This window comes from Pleurodeles waltl, chromosome 2_1 (genome assembly GCF_031143425.1).
Source record: "Pleurodeles waltl isolate 20211129_DDA chromosome 2_1, aPleWal1.hap1.20221129, whole genome shotgun sequence".
Taxonomy (NCBI): Eukaryota; Metazoa; Chordata; class Amphibia; order Caudata; family Salamandridae; genus Pleurodeles; species Pleurodeles waltl.
The window spans coordinates 888,621,884-888,640,993 of NC_090438.1; the positions used below are offsets into that span (position 1 = coordinate 888,621,884).

A 19,110-nucleotide genomic window follows, 5' to 3' on the forward strand; every position below is an offset into this window, starting at 1 on the left:
GTCTGGGCATACCCTTCCAACTTAGGGCAACCCCATGCTCACTCTGTTTGTTTGATTTGCTCTGCATTCCGTCCATCATCTGTTCTTTTTGCATTTGTCACCCCAAGTTGGAAGACTATACCCAGACGTGGGTCCCGTACTTGCTATGCCACCACATTCAAGCTAGCCTGGCTGATGAAAGGTGATACCCTGAAACCAGCCCCAGGAAACTTGTTTCTGGTCCAGGGAGGACCTGGCTTGGCAGTTCGGACTGGACTGTTCCCATTAGGAACAGGGTCAAGACTGATTTGCATATGGTTGGGTCTAAACTGAGGTGACATGGTGAGCAAAAGAATGATGGATTAAACCCAGATCTGTGACTGGGGGTGAGTGTTTGCATTCCGTCCATCATCCTTTTGTATTGATAATTAAAGTAAACATAAGCGAAAAATAATCACATTTGCCGACATGGAGGAAGCACTTAACAGGTGCCTTCTCTGTGGCCTCTTTTGATATTACTGGGAGGGCCAAAGGTCATGTTTGTGTGGGCCTGGCCCACCTGGCCCACCCTCTAGACCCGGGCATGCTGCCAGAACTACCCCATTCCCTACAGCAGCTACGGCCTCCACACAAGTGCTTTGCAACAGGCTGGTTGAATGGTGAAATGGTCCTTAAAGATTGTTGACTGTATCTGTGAATTTGTTTTGCTTGCTGACAGCCAGTGCATTTGTCTCTTTAAGAAAGAATAAATGACTTGCTTTCGAGTCCTGGCCTTTAGAGTCACCCGTCCGGCTGACCGGTACTGAGTGCCTCGTTTATCTTAAATGAACAGCACTTACAAGTTGACTCATTAGGCCTTGGATGAGAGAATGTACATTTTAATTCACATTATGTGTCCGAGCATACAGATGGCCCACCAGCGTGTGCTGCACTGTGATGTGCTAAGGCGGCAGGCATTTTTAAGAGTACTGGAATTTATGCATCACAATCACTGTAAATCCTAAACAGCCACATAATGGATCGGAAATGTACTGTGAATAACAACAAATGATATCAAAGCACCTTAAAATCATCTTGCTACTCCTTGATCTAGAAGCTGTGTTTCAGCACAGTACCCTAGCACAGATGGAACTTGTGAGCTAAACTGCCACCGCCAGTTTTATTTTCACAATTTACTTTGAGTGCCCAAGCCCAGTATAAGTGCCACGAACTTTCAGACTCCCTACAAAGGTTTCATTGCTGCCGAGAAACGTATAGGCACAATACTATGGTTAGTTCTGAAAAACCTCTGTCATTTTATGAGTACTTTTTCTTCTTTTTCTATCACCATACTATGTTTGAAATTATTAAGTATAGCAGCCCTGCTGAGAAGAGATGGTCCTGTCCTTGAGAGCCCTGTTGAGAAATGCCATTAAGGTCCATAACAAGGATTAGTAGCAGCAGCTTGGGCTCTCAAGAGTGCCATATTCGGTAGAGGTGGGCAAAAAATTCCACTACTCTAGTGGAGTTTGCAGATTTTTGTCCACTCCGCATTTTGCTTTGAATATGGGATTCCGGCAAAGCTCTACCAAACACTGCGTGTCAGAGTTTTTTCTCACATGCAGCTCGCCCACATTAAGTTGTCAAGCACAAGCGTGAATCTGCATCTTCTAGCATGATTTTTGGGTGCTAGAACAATGGGTGGTTGCGGCAGGTCGCTACGGCTCACGTTGAGAAAGCTGCCGCTCAAGCAGAAAATCTGTTTGAGCGGCAGGAAGAAGAAGCACCCTCCAGCGTGCCATGTGGTGCAGCTCAGACTGATTTTACAGCACAGGCAAGCTTCCGGCGCTGTAAACGGGCACGGGCAGCATGACGTATCAAAATTCCACCACTCGCAGAATTCTGCGGAATCTCGCAGGGTTTTAGGTAACTTTGCAGAATTTCATGGAATGAAACTCTGCGAGTTCCGCTCACGTCCAATCTTCAGTCAGCTATGACATCTCCTTCACCTTAACTGTTTGGGGTAAAGATGTTCCTCCAAAGTGGCTACTCTGATGTCGGAACTGTGGAGAGCTACGTTCAAGACTCAGTCTGGCAGATTATCTATAACACAGCAATCTACATGGTATAGTACGATTGTAAGGCAGCTGTTCTTATTATATAAAGTACGGGAGAGCATTATGTCCTTATAATAATTGATTGTACATTATTGTCTTATTAAAGGTGTGTTCTGACGTCAAAATGCACCTCTATTAAGAACATTTCTTCAATACTAACTTGTAATACCTTATTGCAAAGGAGTAGGGATGCCACAGGATTTGCTTCTCTGCACCTTTGAGCACTTAGGTTTTTTTTTATCTCACTGCAAGGTTTTAACCATATCTACTTAGTTTTTTCTATGTAATGTCCACTCAGCTGCACTCTATGTAGTATGAGTTGTACTGATTGTTTTCTTATCTTAGATTATGAAGGCAAGTCACCTACCCCGGTCCCTTCCCCACCTCAAAAATCCAGCAACCAGCACCGGTGTAACTGAATCATTGTACTTTACCATCGTTCCTACTTATTAAGCAGGGTGACCATGCACAGACCTCATTTCAAGCCGTCCCAAGGTGCTAGGAAAGTATACCCTTTGTTTCAGAGTTCCAATTAGGCGATAGCACATAACGAGAGTCTAATAAATTGACATCACAAATGCAAAATCACTTTAGGGCATTTTCTTCATACAAACATCTAAAGGAACACAACAATTATGTTTTTAAGTACAGGCTCCACATGATTACAATACTAAGCCATCCAGATATTTTTATGTACGTTAAAATCATAATAAACCTACTGCAAGGTCATCGCTCCGAAAAATATTCCCTGAGAGATCAAGGTGGGTGAGGGTGCTGGCGATCAACGGGTTGGCACTCAGTGATTGTGCTAAGCTATTCACTCCTGCAAAAAAAGAAGAAAATACTCATTAATTTTACTTACCACAAATTGTCTTCAACGTCATGCATTGTGCACAGAAATGGCGCTCCATGCCCACACTAAGTCATCTAGTAATCCTCTGCCTGAAGTTAAGCATTTGCCACTGATTCCACTATGGCATTTTGTGAGACAAAATATACCACTGAAAAGCAGAGCAGTTTAAACACAGAACACAAGAGGGTCATCTGTTAAAAGACAGTGCTTGGTATTTTGAGGGTACTAAGAACTTTCATACTGAGCATCAATGGACTCAAACCATCAATCCATAATGCTTCCCAAAAAATTAAAAATTGCAGGGAACAATACAAAATAATGGTGTTCCTAAAAGTCAGACATTTTGCTCCTCAGAGGTCTAAAATGTATATGACGTGTTTTATATTTCATAACTATGTAAATGGGGATGGAAACGTCAACAGCCTAGGAGAAACGATAGGCACTGGAAGTAGGAGTGCGAGGGAGCTGCAGCATCCCCCAAAGAAACATGCCATTGTTCAGAAGGTGAATAAGCACTAAAGATGCTGTTAAATTTTGTCTTTAACCTAGAACATTTGTTGTGCGTTTAAAGACAGATGACAAACTTTAGACTATGGCCCTCTTTATGGCCCTGGCAGTCTGAAGACCGCCAGGGCCGTGGTGGCGGTTTCAACATCAACAGGTCAGCCGTGAAGACTGCCACATTACAAGTTCAGTGATTTGACCTAAGCCAAACCGCTGATACTCTGCCCGTCCTGCCTCTTTTCTGCGGTCCGCCGGGCTGGAGGTGAGTACCTCCAGCACGGGGCAGACGCCGTAATACCGCTAGCGGTATTATGACGTGAGAGACCGCCAGCATTTGTCTGGTGGTCGCACCACCCAAAAAAGCTGGCGGTCTTGCATCCTGGGGACAGGAATAAGCGTTCCTGTCGCCAGGATACATTCGCACAGACGTCCACATACCCGCACACATGGACTCACATACTCCCACAAACATACCCCCACTCACTTGCCTCATACACCCCCATTCACACTAACATACATACACAAACACTGCACTCATGCATGCATTCACTCCCCCTCCTCCCCTCCAGCACATACATACATTCACACCCCCTCCATCGCATACATGCATTCACACCCCTCTCCCCCCTCCAGCGCATACTTACATTCACACCCCCCTCCAGCGCATACATACATTCACAACCTCCTCACCCCTGAACCGCATACATGCACTCACCCGTTCTCCCTGTCCACTGACACACACGCACTTACTCTCCCGTTCACTCACACAAACACTCACCCCCATCCACTCACATACACATGCACACACATACATGCACTCACCCCTTCCATCCGCTCAATCGCACTCACATACTCAATTGCTCACACCCGCACTCACCCCTTCCCTATCCATCTACACTCACACACACCCTCACCCCATCCACAATCACTCACACATGCACCCACAAACACACACCCTCCCCCCGCATTCACGACATTCACACATGGACTCACACACGCACACTCACACACTCTCTTCCCTGTCAGACGATCCACTTATCTCGTCCATCGAGGAGGCCATTCGGGAGGGGACCGGTCCCGACGCTTCCACTGCCAGCAGCGCCCCACCATAAGGACACCACTGCACCATATTAGGGGTCGTAATAGGGTGTGCAGCATCCTTTTGGCGTGGTGGTGCCAGCAGTGGAACCACCTCTTCACAGCCGATCGCCAACACAACTGGTGTCGGAATTCCGCCCGATTTCGTAATAGGGCAGTCTTAAGATGACCAGCACTGGCGGGCTTATGAAAAGACCAATGAAGTCGTAATGAGGGCCTAGGTCTTCTGACAAATAGCAGCTTATTCTTTAAACATAAAGAAAGGTGTTTACTTTTCTTTCTCCTACTGCAAAGTTAGAGGATTTTGCAAAGTGAAATAATTGACATTCTTACTGGGATACAGGGAGTACGAAAGACTCTATGATGGCAGTTTTTCCAACACACAACTTTTAAAAACATGTAAATGAACTGTACAAATATGTCAAAGTATCTCAGCAGTTAGGAAAACACTAATGAAGCACATTTCTGTAATTCTAAAGTGTGATGGAAACAAATATCTTAATAGGATCTAAACAAATCAACTACTTGCAGATGTGCAAATGGTAAAGGTTTGCCCTAAACCAATCTCCACATATTACTATTTGTGTGATGTAGTTTTATTAGTCAAACTATAAGCCAGTGCAAATTTGGCTACCACGCCAATGGCCAATGTGCTGTCTGTAAATGGTGGTGCGCTACCACCCCATGCTTCAGGAATGGATTTGTGACAGTATGCTCACAAATACACCACTAGCTACATACCACATCCTTACTACTCTCCTGCTGAATTAGTGTGGCTCATTTGCTACACATGTTCTTTGTGGGAAGGTAGGATTTTTCGCAGTCCTTATGACTTCAATGATGTAACATTGATGACTGCACCCCCACTCTAAATAGTGTTCCATCACCACTGTGAGAAGCTGTTTACATGCTCCACTGGTATCTTTTTAAGTGACTACTTGGTGGAGTGAGGAAAGGACTTTAACAATTCACAGTTTGTGCAGAAAGCCATAAATTCCCAAGCTTGCTGAAAACATTTTTTCCAATTGAAGAGGGATAATAATTTGAGGGCATTATACACCCCACCTGCACAATATGAGGATAGGTCTATTCACAGAGGTAGAGAGGTAGTTCTGTGATCAGAGAGGTGGGCAAGGGCACAGGCACAGTTAATTTATGAGGACACAGAAGTCTGAGGTTAACTGCAATATCCTATTTAGGTGTGAGGTGTAATTGGACTTGGGCCGTGCATGGTACACTTTTTTATTATCTCATTTTTATTACATTTCTGTCAAAATACATGCAATGAAGAAGATGTATCAATACAACAACTATGAAACTGATGCATGGTACACTTACTACAATTAGGACTAAGTTAAGAAATACAGTAAGTTATAATAGCTATAGTATACGGTGCTAAACCCTTGGGGAAAAGCGCATTGTCTAAAAGCAAACACATTTTTTATCTCAAAAAGCACACACTGTCATAGTAGTTTATGTTTATGCTTAGGGCATTAAATTGTGTGCAGATGTGCTGCTCATGCAAGAGCAGAATGCTGTTAATCGCAGTGAAACTAGCCAATGGCTGAAATGTGACTACCCACACTGTAGTCGCCAGAGAAGTGTTTGCATGAAACAACAGGCTAATGGATGAAGAGGGCTGAAAAAAACAGAAATATAAATAGCCTGCTTTGTTTTTTTTTATAAGCAGGTGTCCCGGGGCCCATCTGGGGCACCCAGAAAAACACCTTTATTGGGGGTTGTGGGGGTGAGCCCCAAGGACTCTATGGCCCCCAACCAGCACACGTGTAAGGTGCTGGCAGAAAGCGATTCCATTCATTTGCTCCCACTGAGGCAAGGGCAGTTTTTTGCTGCTCCTGATGCGCAGGAGCAAAGTTGAGCTCCACTTATCTTGTCCACTCTAGAAAGTGAAGGTAGGGAATAAATTGTTATGCCTGCCCGCACTCTTCAGCGCAGGGAACCCCAGTGTTCCAGGGGATGAGTTACCTTAGTCTCTCAAAACCTACTCAGCAGAATTACAACAATTACAACAAATGACAAAAAAGCATAATTTCCGGACCAAGTTCTAGCTTTTTTACAAATTTGCTGCAACCTGTTCAGCCATTTTAGCTGTAGCTGTGTCTAATTGTCCAGCCATTTTTCTCAGCACCCACTTAAAAGATTACCTCAAACTTTCTGATGGAAGCATGATCTTAACTAGATCTACCCAGCAGCAACAGCCACTAGGATATAGCAAGATAGTTAGATAGTTAGATAGTTAGATAGTTAGATAGATAGATAGATAGATAGATAGATAGATAGATAGATAGATAGATAGATAGATAGATAGATCTATGTCTTCGTCTGCATCCCTATCCCTCAGCTTCCTCACCACCAATCCATATTTACATGTGCTGAAAAGATGAATTAAACAATAGCATCGGTGCACTCATTAAACTTTCCTTGTCTTTTGTTAACATAATGTTTGCTGCATGATGCACATTTTATTTATCTCTACGGTTTAGTATACCATCTTAGGGACCAGTATAGTATCTTAAGGATGAGAAGTACTGATAGTGTAAAAAATATCACACTGGGCCCTTTTTGAAAACATTTTTGTGCACACAAGTGCAACTCTGTGTGCATAAAAATTATATTTCTCAGGACAAGCTCTAAATATTCCAGAATATTATTACAGCAAGAATAATTTTCTCAATGAGAAATTATGTTAAATTAGGTGAAATGTTCTTGTTAAAAATTATGCTTTGTCTCATTTCTAGATGTGTACATCTAAAAATGTTACCCAACGCTCATAAACTTATCCATTTATGGCAGACACCGTCACTTTGTTGGTACTTGAAATGTACTCTTTTCATGTTACAAAAAAAGAAGTTCGAAATCCAGAACGACCAGGAGAGTTAAAAAATTAGATTATTTATCTGCTGTGGATCAGTATCTAGATCAGACGGAAAATATCTTATATGAACTTCTCAAGCTCTCAGCTGGGCATAGGGAATCATATGAATGTACAAAACTGATAACTACAAGACAGAGGTCTTGCTCTTCAATTGGAATTTAGTACTACTGGAAATTGAGACTGGACACCTCTAGAGAAAAAAAACAGATCCAAAACTAATTTAAAAAAAACATGTTTTGCATCTGAGTGCGCTGCAGGGTCTATCGGGGCACCTGAAAGAAGTTAGAGATTAAATATTATGTGTATCACACTTAGAGTCATGAACATGGCTAGTTGTAAGTAAGTCACAACTCCAATGATTCAAGCAATTAGACAAGAGTATTGATGAGCATGCAAGAAATGTGATTTTCTGATGCACATCTAGGAGGAAGGTGAAACTATGGTGGATCCAGGCAGGACTTGCATTGATAATGTAGTTCCCATGTTCAAATGTGACAAACCTTAGTTTACTTAAACATAGCTATGGAATTGTGCATTTGGAAGATCCACTGATCACAGCCAGTAGCTGACAGCACTTCCACCAGTAACTGTATTAATTTACCAGTTTAAAGGACACAGCTTTGGTAAAACTGGAGATACGGAGACTTGGCCCAAAATCGTCTACTGTTACATTTCATGGTGGAGCTCAGCCTCCCACCACTAGGTGTTTTTTTGGAGGAAAGATAGACTGCTCACAAAGCTGAATATTTCTTAAAGTCCAAGACCAGGTACGGCAAAAAACGAGCAGTTCTTCAAAGTTATTATAGTCCTCTCAAACTTCAGACCCCTTTTTATACATATGTGACATTCATTGTCCCTGACTGACTTCCCACAGCAAGGGTCTCAGTAATAAAATAGAAGCCAGGGTGCATGCCGGGCCAAACTTTTCCGGGCCAAACCCCTGCCAAGTACCTTCTCTGTCAGCTTCTTTGACTCACTTTCTATAATATAGTGCCTGAAGGATATCATTTTTTTAACTGAGATTTGTTTCTGCACCATGCACGATCCTAGTTACAGTTAGTAGTAACTCGAAAGTGCAAGTCACCATCTTAACTGATCTGGGGTGCTCATATCATCAAACTCAATGGTACGCATTAATCTAGAAAAAAGAGGGACCGTTTCACATTGAGCAATCATGAAGAACAGGAAACCAAACTAATAATCGTAATACCGGTTAAAATTGGATAGGATGCTTCACTACTCGATAAAGTGATGTTTTCTAGGAGTCGTAGTCATGTATGGCTTCGAAGACGGGTAAGATGTGGTCTATAAAACCTGGAACTAGGCGTCAATCCTATACTTAGCTGTACATTTGTATTTGTATTTGCTTTTAGATCCCTTCCGCCATTTTTAAAATTGTAAAGCTTGTGCAATTTCCAATTAATGAATCAGCAATCTCCACAACGTGCCTGACCAAAAGCGCCCGTTCACTTATCCCTGATCATACAGTGTGTCAGCTCCAGAGTTGTACAATACGCAGGCCTCATTACGAGGGGCTACTTAAATCCAAAGGGATTGGTAAAGAGTTACTATCCCCACCAGAGTTACACATTTTAAAAATTAGTTCAAAGATATTCTCCCAGGCACTCCAGCAGCTGAATGTACCTAAAATGCGCACGTGAAGTACCAGGGGAAAACATGGAGGAATCAGTGTGTAAACACAGATTACCGCATGTTATTCTCCAAACTCACGTATCTGCAATTCCCTGTCAAAAGCCAAAGAATCATGTTTTGTTAGTGGCTCTTCTTTCTGTGAACTCCTTCTATTTTGAAGGTCTGAGATGGCTAATCACAACATCCCACCAAATTGCGTGACTGTGTGCAAAAGTTTTACTAGAACAATTATATACGTTACCGAGGCTATGGCCATGCAACACACAACAACGTCAGTGATTCAACGGAGAGCTTTCCGCTGCAATGATTTACATACATTTCTATGTTATTCCGAATATATCAAACTTGATGAAAAAGTACATTTATGCAGACCTATATATATCATATATATATATATATATATAAGCATCTTACGTTGTAAAATGAGAGAGACATTTATATTTTAATACAAAAGTGTTTTATCACTAAAGGAAACAAAATCACTTACATCACAACTTACCTTTAGGAGATATGGAGGTTTTCGACAAGTTTAAATATTTTAGTCCCTTTGGGAGTTTGGCAAATTGAATACTTAAAGAGGACAGACCTGTAACACAACAACAAAATATAAAGTTACACAAGCAAGGCGTTACAAAAAGATTACTTAAGCATCAAACATCTGATTAACGAAAGCAGCACTGCTGCTTGTACTGACTTCACGAGATATCAGTTTCAGAAACCTCCACTCGATATGATCCATTTAGAATGACACAAAAATCATTCACGAATGTAATAAAGCTGAATGTATCACAGTAAGGTACCAGAAAGAAACGTGCGCTAAGAAACATTCAGCAAGGGTTGGAATAAAAAGGAACCTAAAGCCTCGTTAGTAACATTTATGGACGGTTTAAATTGGTGAAAAAGTAAAATGCTCCTATTATGGACAACAAATCAATGTGATACAGTTTCTAGTGTTAAAAACCGGGTGCAGGCTTAGTAAATTACCTTAATAAAACAAGCATTGACAAAGCAATTAGGTCTGGCATTGGCTGCTAAACTATTGGCTGTGTCAATGTTTTTTTTCCCTTGTTTTTTATAAAACTTTATTTCTGAGGAGCTGCTGGGCCCTGATCAATATTAAAAAATAAACCTTGGCTAAAAACTAGCATATTTTTTGGTCTGACAAAGCACACTTTGCCAAGCAGTCCCTGATATTGAAGGGAACCACTTTGTGTGGATGTGCTTTTTGTGAAAGTGCAGAGTGGGGCTGCGGAAAACCCGTTTTGGAACCCCTTTCTGTTTCTTGGCCGCTGCTTGCAGATCACCCATGTCTTTTCAGGAAGGAGCTGAGGTGGATGATTTTTTTCAAATCTGATGAAAATGGAAAAGTGGTCTTAACTGTAACTACGAAGTATCTTATATATATCTACATTCACCAAAAACACAAAGGGCCGTTACAGTCAGGTGGAAATGTTAAAACATAACATTTTAAACTAACAAACTACTGAAACTCACTGGTTTTAGCTATCTCAAGTAACAATAACTGGTGCCCCAGCCATGCACAGTCATCAGTTATGTAATTTCAGATGTCCTTAGAGATGTTATCAATACAGTCACTGAAATTGCTATGACAAGTGTAATATGTGAGGATACAAGCAGACAAAATCGAAATTGTTAAGCTAATAGCAGACTTAAAATGAGTGCTTAAAAATCAGTTACACTGCATATTTTTGCCAGGTACTTCTGAATTATAACTCAAGCATGCAGTGATGGGACTTCACCTAATTTGAGTAGCTTGACTTCCTCGATTACCTGGTGCTACTGATTCCCACCTACCTGGGAGATATTGCTTTGGAACTCATTCAAATGGGGCGAACGCTGTAAGAGATGTATCCAAAAAAACAAAAGTTATTTGCTTTTGGTAACAATAGTTATGGTGGAAACATAAGCGTCCCACTGATTTGTCACTGCCATTTCAGGTACCCATTGAGTGAGTGTTGTAAATAATAAGATCCCAAGATGTGAAAACAAATTATGTGCAGTATTTATCACTGCTGATGATAGTCTCTTGGTTCCTCTCCATACTTCTAAAGAACTTCAAGACATGTATATCATCATATCGTTTGGTGCCTTTTATGCTCATCATAAACAGAAAAGGAGTTAGGGCTGAAGCGGGAAGGTGCCACCAGGCAGAGACGGAGAGATATTACCAGGGAAAAGTTCTCCTGGTCAGATTGAAAACTGGAAAGATTGTTCATTAGGTGAATTATTTCAGAGAAGATTATAAATTTGCACAAATATGGTTATTAAACGTAAGTAACTTTTTTTCTTTTTATAACAAGCCAGTATAACTGCTGTCTTAGTCCAGCTCTCATACAGACTGTCTCCTTACTTTGTGATGTTAAGTAAAAAATACAGCAAATTTAAGAAACGGGAGGGAAAAAGCAAGACTGAATGACAGATAAAAAAGCATGATGGAGAAAGAGTCAGAACAGGGGAAAATAAATAGCAAAGGAATGGCACCGAAACCTTGTATCTAAGTAAAAGAAGCATTGGCAAATGCATTAAGTCTGGCCTTAATGTGGACAAGTGTGCACATAGGGCCTCATTACAACCCTGGTGGTCCAAGACCGCCAGAGCTGTTGTGACGGAAGCACCGCCAACAGGAAGCGCCGAGGTCGCACCGCCGGGGCCGGCAGTTTTCTGCCACAATGGCCCCGGCGGTTCTAATCTGCCAGGATAGCGCTGCTAGCATTGGCGACCGCCCGGCGGTCAGATCATGGCGGGCGGCTTCAGCCGCCCGCCAAGGTCATAATGAGGCCATAGTCTTTGTGCCTGCCTTTATCGGCATACTAAAGTTGCATAAATTGCTTTATCAATGACTACTTCAGAAGGCAAAATGTGAGACCTCACTGAAGCATTAAAAAAGCCCGCTGCGATAAATAAGCAAAATAAATTATTTAATGGGGGAAAACTGAGTGTACTGTTGGGATTTAAAATACTGCAGCGTGCAATACACTGCAAGCACTCAATCGGAGACAAAATTATGCATTAAACAACCAACAGCATGAAGTGAGAAGGAAATACTCCCCTGGGTGGAGCCAAAGCTCACTCTATGTATATTTTAAAGACTTGCTAACTATGTCAATATGCAGATGCGTTTTGAAGCTGGACCTAAAAAAGGAGAAGAAAAAGAGATCTCTGGAGGTTGAGATGTAAAGTAGAGGTACTAGAATGGCTCCATGTCACCCGGAAAATTCAGTTCCAATCCTATGCTTACATTTCGTGATAAACTGCATTCTGGGAGCTTAGACTTCAACCACTTCAACTGAATAAATCAGACTTAAGTGACAACTTGCAAAGGCAAAAGAGACAATAAACAGTTAGACAGAAACAGGAACTTTGGAAGCGTGGTGCCTGGATTCCGATTATTTAGAAACAAACCTTCATTCCTCAGTCACAAGAATTAAAATCCGTCAGTGGTTTAGTTAACTTCCGACCGTTGCAGATGTTGTTTAGTGGTGTGTGGTGATACCTGCCTCCTCCTGGGGAAGGCTGGTCTCCTTTCAGATAGATTTCCATACATTATTCTATTTCATCTTCCATTTTGACAATAACAGCATGTGGAACTGTTGGTTGTCATGGCAACCCAGTACAATAATGTGACTTTCAAGAAATAGTGTGAAGGGTTTTCAACTGTTTTTTCCTTCAAGAATCAGCCATTTCTATGCATCTGATGGTCTGTTTTCCTCACGGAGACGGGGTGAGGATATAATGTGTTGTGGTATAAAACAGCTGCAGCTTCTATTAAAGTTCAGGTTCACTAAAAAAAAAAAATAACATGCTTAATAACATGCTTTTTGAATAGCCCATGCTGAACAGCTGGGTAACTCTATTGTGCTATTGTTGAAGCAGACATGCTAATCATAAAACCATTAATGATGTTTATTAGCTTGAATAATTAAAAGTTTGTAAAAGAATTAATCCTAGAGAAAAATAATGTGCACATTTGAAATTGTGCCCTCCGGGCATGTCAGCCATAAGTACGAGATTGTACTAATATAACTGAAACTGTATGAAATAATGAAAATATATGAGAAAAATGTAGTAATATGTCATACTGAAATGTATAACCTATGTTTTACTTTAATTTGTAGTGTTAACTTAGCTGAATTGATGGCCTAGTCTTCCTAGACCTCACACTCAGAGAACAGAAATAATAACCGCAGTTGCAAGAAGCTGCCATGACCCTGAACTGCCCAATGTTAAAGTAGCTTAGGTAGAATTTTCTGCGATGTACCGGCAGACAGGAGATGATGAAGACAATTTGATACAATTATGTGTAGAGTAGGTTAAATGTACTTTCCCAGGACTTGAACAATGGAGGCACTGACTGAAGAGGAAAATGCAACAATTTTGATACCTGAAGAGCCGGATGATGAGGACATCGTATAGCGGACCAATCCGCATCTTGTGAAAGGACTAATATTGAAATTGGTAGATTTGGTAAACAAATACTATAGGGTAAAGTTTTATCTGCTGACCGACTGACCAATTAGGAATTAGGGGGAGACCCTAATAAAAAGTCATGACAAGGGGCTAAAACTAGAGATGCGAGGGGAGAATTGATGATGTCCGGAGATGCTGTCCGAGGTTCTGTTGTTGGGCTCATACTCTGAGAGCCTGATGCATGGGTGACTAATTGATGACCTGAAGACTGACTTTGTTGCTGATCCATTCTGTGGATGGGTAGCTATGAAAAAGTGACTGACTAATTGTGCCTTTTCTTCTAGGTACCAACTGCGCTGATTATAGAATTTTCACTTAGATAGATTTTTTTCCAAATTAATGTTTTCCTCTAAATTGTTTTGCATGAAGCCCCACATGCTGATGCTAATCTTGGTTAGGTAGACTGTTAGGGGTGACATTGACAGTGACAAATGACTGACAAGCTATCTGCAGAAGCTATTAATGCTGGTATTCTTTTGGCATATGTAGATGCTTTTATGCATGTGTTTTCCTCAAGTTATGAGATGATGTTTTCTTAATGAATTAATAATTGGACTGATTAAATAAAGATTGATCTAACAGATGATTTAGTAATGTAATCAATACGAAAATAAAAATTGTTTAACTCTTCACCGAGTTGTGGTTATTCAAGAGAAGATGGTTTATTATTGGTAGCTATGCTGATTATTGATTTTGATAGTCATTACATGATTAGGATACTCCATGCGATTCAAAAGGTTCATTGACCTATATGTGTCCCTTTGTAAGTTTACTTACTGAGGACCAGGCGCCCTTGCACTATAAATAACAAGTCTTACTGTTAACTAAGCACCAGCAGCGGATGGTGCTTGAGAACGGTCAGGAAGCATCATTAACCCCACCCTGTGAGAACATGGGAAGAGTTAAGAAAAGTACGAGATAAAACGGACTCTTTGTTCTCTAATGCCAAGCTGTATCCACTTTCAGTTTTTTTAATTAGTACACAACGAGATGAAATGCTGGATCGCAGCAGTTATGAAAGGCGCTTAGGAAGATGCTCTGCCATGATCGGTAAAACTGATATGATCGTTTTAGCCCACCTGTCAATGCAAGAGAATTGCGACAGGTGCTACACAGGCACGACCTTGACCTCAAGATATGACCCACGATATGACTAGAGCAGCGCATTGTGTGATATAACAAAAAAGTAAGCTCAAAACTCTGACTTCTGAGTGCCTGTATGGCAAAGGTAAACACCTGTTTGAGTCTTTGTTTTCCTGTCGCTTCTTTGTATCGCTAAGGAATGTCTTCGCCTGAAGGATCTGTGTTTGACTCCGTGGTACAGTTAAAATCCTGTTAAACATCAACATTTTATCCTGTTCAGGTCGATAAAAATGGGTACCCCCAAACCTTTTGCTTTTGGCTTGGAAGTATCAGATCATCAAATTGTTCATGTTTTCTCCCCTCAACTTAGTGGATATATTTACTTGTACTGAAAAATTGTATGGTGCTGTATCTATAATTTCGAATATGGCATTCTAACAGTCTCATGGAGCAGTGTCTCATTGTCAATGTTAGCAAGGACAGAGGTATCCCTAGATGAGATATCACATCTCATTAAACACAACAGAACACATTGAGAGAGATCACATTTTATTAATTTATTAGTAGCATAGAAATTAGTATATGATGACAAATTAACCTGCATGTAAAAGCCTAAAAGAGAAAATTACACAAGTTGTAAAATGTGCCCGTTTTAATTTTTTGTGAGCCATGTGGTCACCATTCGTATTGTGCACCACATTTTAACATGGGAGTTTTACGTTCTTATTAAGCAAAGTACTAATGTGAATTCATATTAAAAGTATTAATGAAAGTATTAAAAGAATATGAACTAATTGTACTTATATTGATTTACACGTTTAAATTAGTTCTAACATGTTATAAATGTTTGCATAAAAAAACTTGCCTTGCATTTATGAATTGTAAGGTACACAATAGGTTTATTAATGTATTAATGTATATTTAGGTTTCTTAACTTGACTAGGCCTGAAGTATTGTTTTGTGAGCAGCAATGGAAAATCACTTGTTTATTCTGTCCCCTCTGACCTGAATGTTTTCACTAGACTGCTAATGTAATGTTGAATGTCCTATTGTATTGTAGGCAAGAGGCATGTTTTAGATGCAAAAATGTTATATTATTTGTTCTAGCTTTCAAACCAAACAGGAAATTCACAAACCTCATGTGAAAGAATATTAGTTTAGTTTATTGTGTGTCATGAGAAAGGAACTGCAAGTAACAAATGATAAGAAAATATAATATTTTGGTGGAATTACATGATCTCATGGAGCAAACAGCACTCTTTTGCTAAGAAGATTCTTAAAAGTATCAGAATCTGGTGGTGCCATCTGCAGTGATTGGATGTTGAAACTGACGCACAGAATGTGCCAACCTGAAGAACCAATTAACGAATTGTGCATATTTTAATTAGGGAAAAACTTTGAAATTGACGTCAGTCCATCACCGGCTCCTCTTAGAATTTTGCCATATTCAGTCTATTCTTACCTTAAAGCTGCTAAAGTTTACTGTCCCATTCTCTTCTCTAAGTTCCCTGATGAGTTTTCTCATCATAGTCTTAATTGACCAATGCAGTTTCAGTAATAATATGCCCCCTTAATTCTGAACTACTGATTTGTCCTACGTGCAGCCCATGTTCTGCACTACTGTGATGCTATCAACTGACTCTTGAAGAAGGTGACAGTTCCTGTGGAATTATCCTGTATGCTGTCCCATGAGGAGAAGTATAACTAAATGTGGTTTCTTGTTTCCTTTTTAGCTCAGTCACTTATGCCCGCATATTTTACAGTGAGCTATCTTAAATGTTTTTCAAAACTATTTTTGTCTTTCTTTTATTTTTGCTTGTGTCCGCGTGTGTTAGCTCATTCTCACACATGCAAGTCCCAATACTGGTTAGTATTAGGCATGGCCCAGCTCTGAAATAGATTGTTAAAATTGTATTTTGATGATTTACTGAAGATCATCATCATCTGCTTTGAGTGTTAATAACCATGTGCATATTGTATTGTTTGGTAATCTATATTAATCTTTTGGAGTGTCCAACAGCATTTAGGTTTAGTATGTTAAATCTTTTCAGAAGTTTTGGTCAGCCTATGGTATTCATGTATGTTTCTAATTTAGTTTTGAGCACAAATTAAGTAACATTGATTTTGGGATTGTAATAAAGCTTTGAAACTTTACTCTGTTTGGATTTTGATTTAGTGTATAAATTGTTATGGTGTTTAGTATTGTTTGTGCTATAATGTCATTGATTTATTGAATGATTCTGACTACTATATTCTTCGCCACATCCTAAGATTCAGTCGACCTCCATGGGTAAAATTGGTGTTGGTGTCTGACCCCGAGCGCTGGTGGTTGTTGAGCCTGGAGAGCAGGAATTTTTCGGGCCCCTAAAGCTCCAACAACATACAGGCACAGACAAAAACAATAAACTGTAAGCAGGCACAAGAAAACAGATGCACACAAATTCAGTAGAAGCACGCGAAGAGCCAACCAGACATATCACACCACCTGCCCTAATACAGACACATGGGTACACACACACAGGAAAAAGGCAGAGAATAACTGCACAGACACAACATAAGCACACACTTATAAACCAGAAAAAATGAATTACTCCTTCAAACTGTTTAATTCTCTGATTTTAAACAGGGCCTGAAAAATGCCATGTTTTGTGAGGCAAGATGAACAAACAGCACTCTAAGATGATTCCAACACATTGTTGGATATGCACACAAGACGCATCAGTAATGGGTTTTTTCTTTGTTGGTGTGCATTGAGTGAAACTGGTTTTCAAGGAGTGTATGATGAGAAGCAGCTCATTATGATACAGATCGCCTTATGAAAAATGTACACATTTGCAGGTGGAATTTCTGATCGTCTGACAAGTCCTTGTGCCAAATCTGAACATCCTCAGATATGTCATGTTTATTTTGTTAATCAGCAATTCTTTTAAGTAGCTAGTGATTTTATTTCAGAAATGCCTGCCACAATTGTGGTCTTTTGTCTATTTCTTAAATAGGGTCTGCGATAAACGTCACTATTTTGCACTATTTTGTTAAAAGAAATTTAAGGGGGAGACCCCGAAAAGCCTCTTTAGGAGAATCAGTCATTCGTATGGTACAGTTTCACATATGAATTTAAGCCTTACCACTTTTTGCAGCCATCAGCCAACACTACTAAGCACAACAGTAAGTAATTTATCAACCTCCAAAAGTTAAACCTATTGACTAATATAAGATACAACAAAAGGATATTACTGTGAAAGAGCTACCTTTCCTGCTACATACTGGTCCATATATTAGAATGAATGTAAACACATTAACGTATAGTACTTTTCGTTAAATAAAACCACTAATGCGTACATTCGTGTAACTGTATGCTTCAATGGTAAGCCTCAAAGTGACTCAAGTGTGACCGACACACAGAATCTATGTTCATTGTATACACTGTGCCCGAAGATTAGAATAGGCTATGCATACTGGTGTCTCCTTAATCACCTTTCAGTTGTATTCCAAGCTGCCTTCCAAGCTTCCACGCAATATGTAAGGGGTTTGTACATCAAGTGAAAAATCTCAAAAAGTGGACGCTAATTGTGCACCAACTTTTTGCGACCTGTATGATTTTGTGATGTGACCTATGTACAATTAGGTTGCTTCACAAAATTTCCAGCTGCATGGGGTGGCAGAACAGTTGCTTAATCAATATTTATTAGGCAGGCTGCAACTTATCACCCTCTTCGATTGGCTACAAACATGAAGATTGTAGCCTTCAAGGTACAGGTCATCAACAACACTTTGTTTGCTTTCCCAAATGGGAAACTATGTTTTTTATAGTAGCCCACGTTAAAAAAGGTTTCTCATTTAGGAACACATTGAAGGAGCATGCAGTCCAACTTAGACAGATTCCTCATTGTGAAAGGGTTACTAGCTCCATTGCAGACCCGTAAATTATCAATTGTTTGCCGTGGCAAACCACTGATGCATACTAATCCAAATTCCCCCCTGAAATTTAGGTGTACTTCTCTTCCAGCTTTGTTAAAAGTCTCCTCTATGCGTTTACCATTTTCTGCAAAATTTGCATGCTGGGGACTGGTGTGTCCCACTGACAGCAAGTGAAGGTCAGAAAGAGGCGTAGCAGCTGTCTCCAGGGCACCTTCTTTTCTACACCTTGCATTATGTTTTTGACCTCTGGTTTAGACAAGGCAATGGTATTGTTAAGCGCAGAAGCCAAACAGGGCTCACAATGAGACAGACTTACTTAATGTACTTGCCAGACTTTATCACCCTTTCTATTATACTGTCTCTACACCTATAGGAGTAAATTAGAGCCTGCCACAGCAGAACAAGCAGTGTTACATTTTATCCTTGCTCTAGACTTCTATTTACTTTATCTGGGGTTTTTGAAAGCAGTACTAGTCAACTTTAGGTGACAAAATGCTTTAGGAGTGGGTACCTATCAGTCGAAGTAGCTGGAGTTGGCATAA

The 19,110-nt window shown here is 40.3% G+C and overlaps 1 protein-coding gene across 1 annotated transcript in view; it reads right to left on the reverse strand.

Annotated features, from left to right (window-relative positions):
- The window catches only part of CARMIL1 (capping protein regulator and myosin 1 linker 1), a 993,695-nt gene that overhangs the window by 436,974 nt on the left and 537,611 nt on the right, over positions 1–19,110 (reverse strand). Inside the window, exons 12-13 of the mRNA XM_069218803.1 lie at positions 9,579–9,665; positions 2,795–2,898 (exon numbers count right to left, since the gene is read on the reverse strand). Of these exons, the coding sequence (XP_069074904.1) occupies positions 2,795–2,898; positions 9,579–9,665 (191 nt within the window). The remainder of the gene's footprint in view (positions 1–2,794; positions 2,899–9,578; positions 9,666–19,110) is intronic.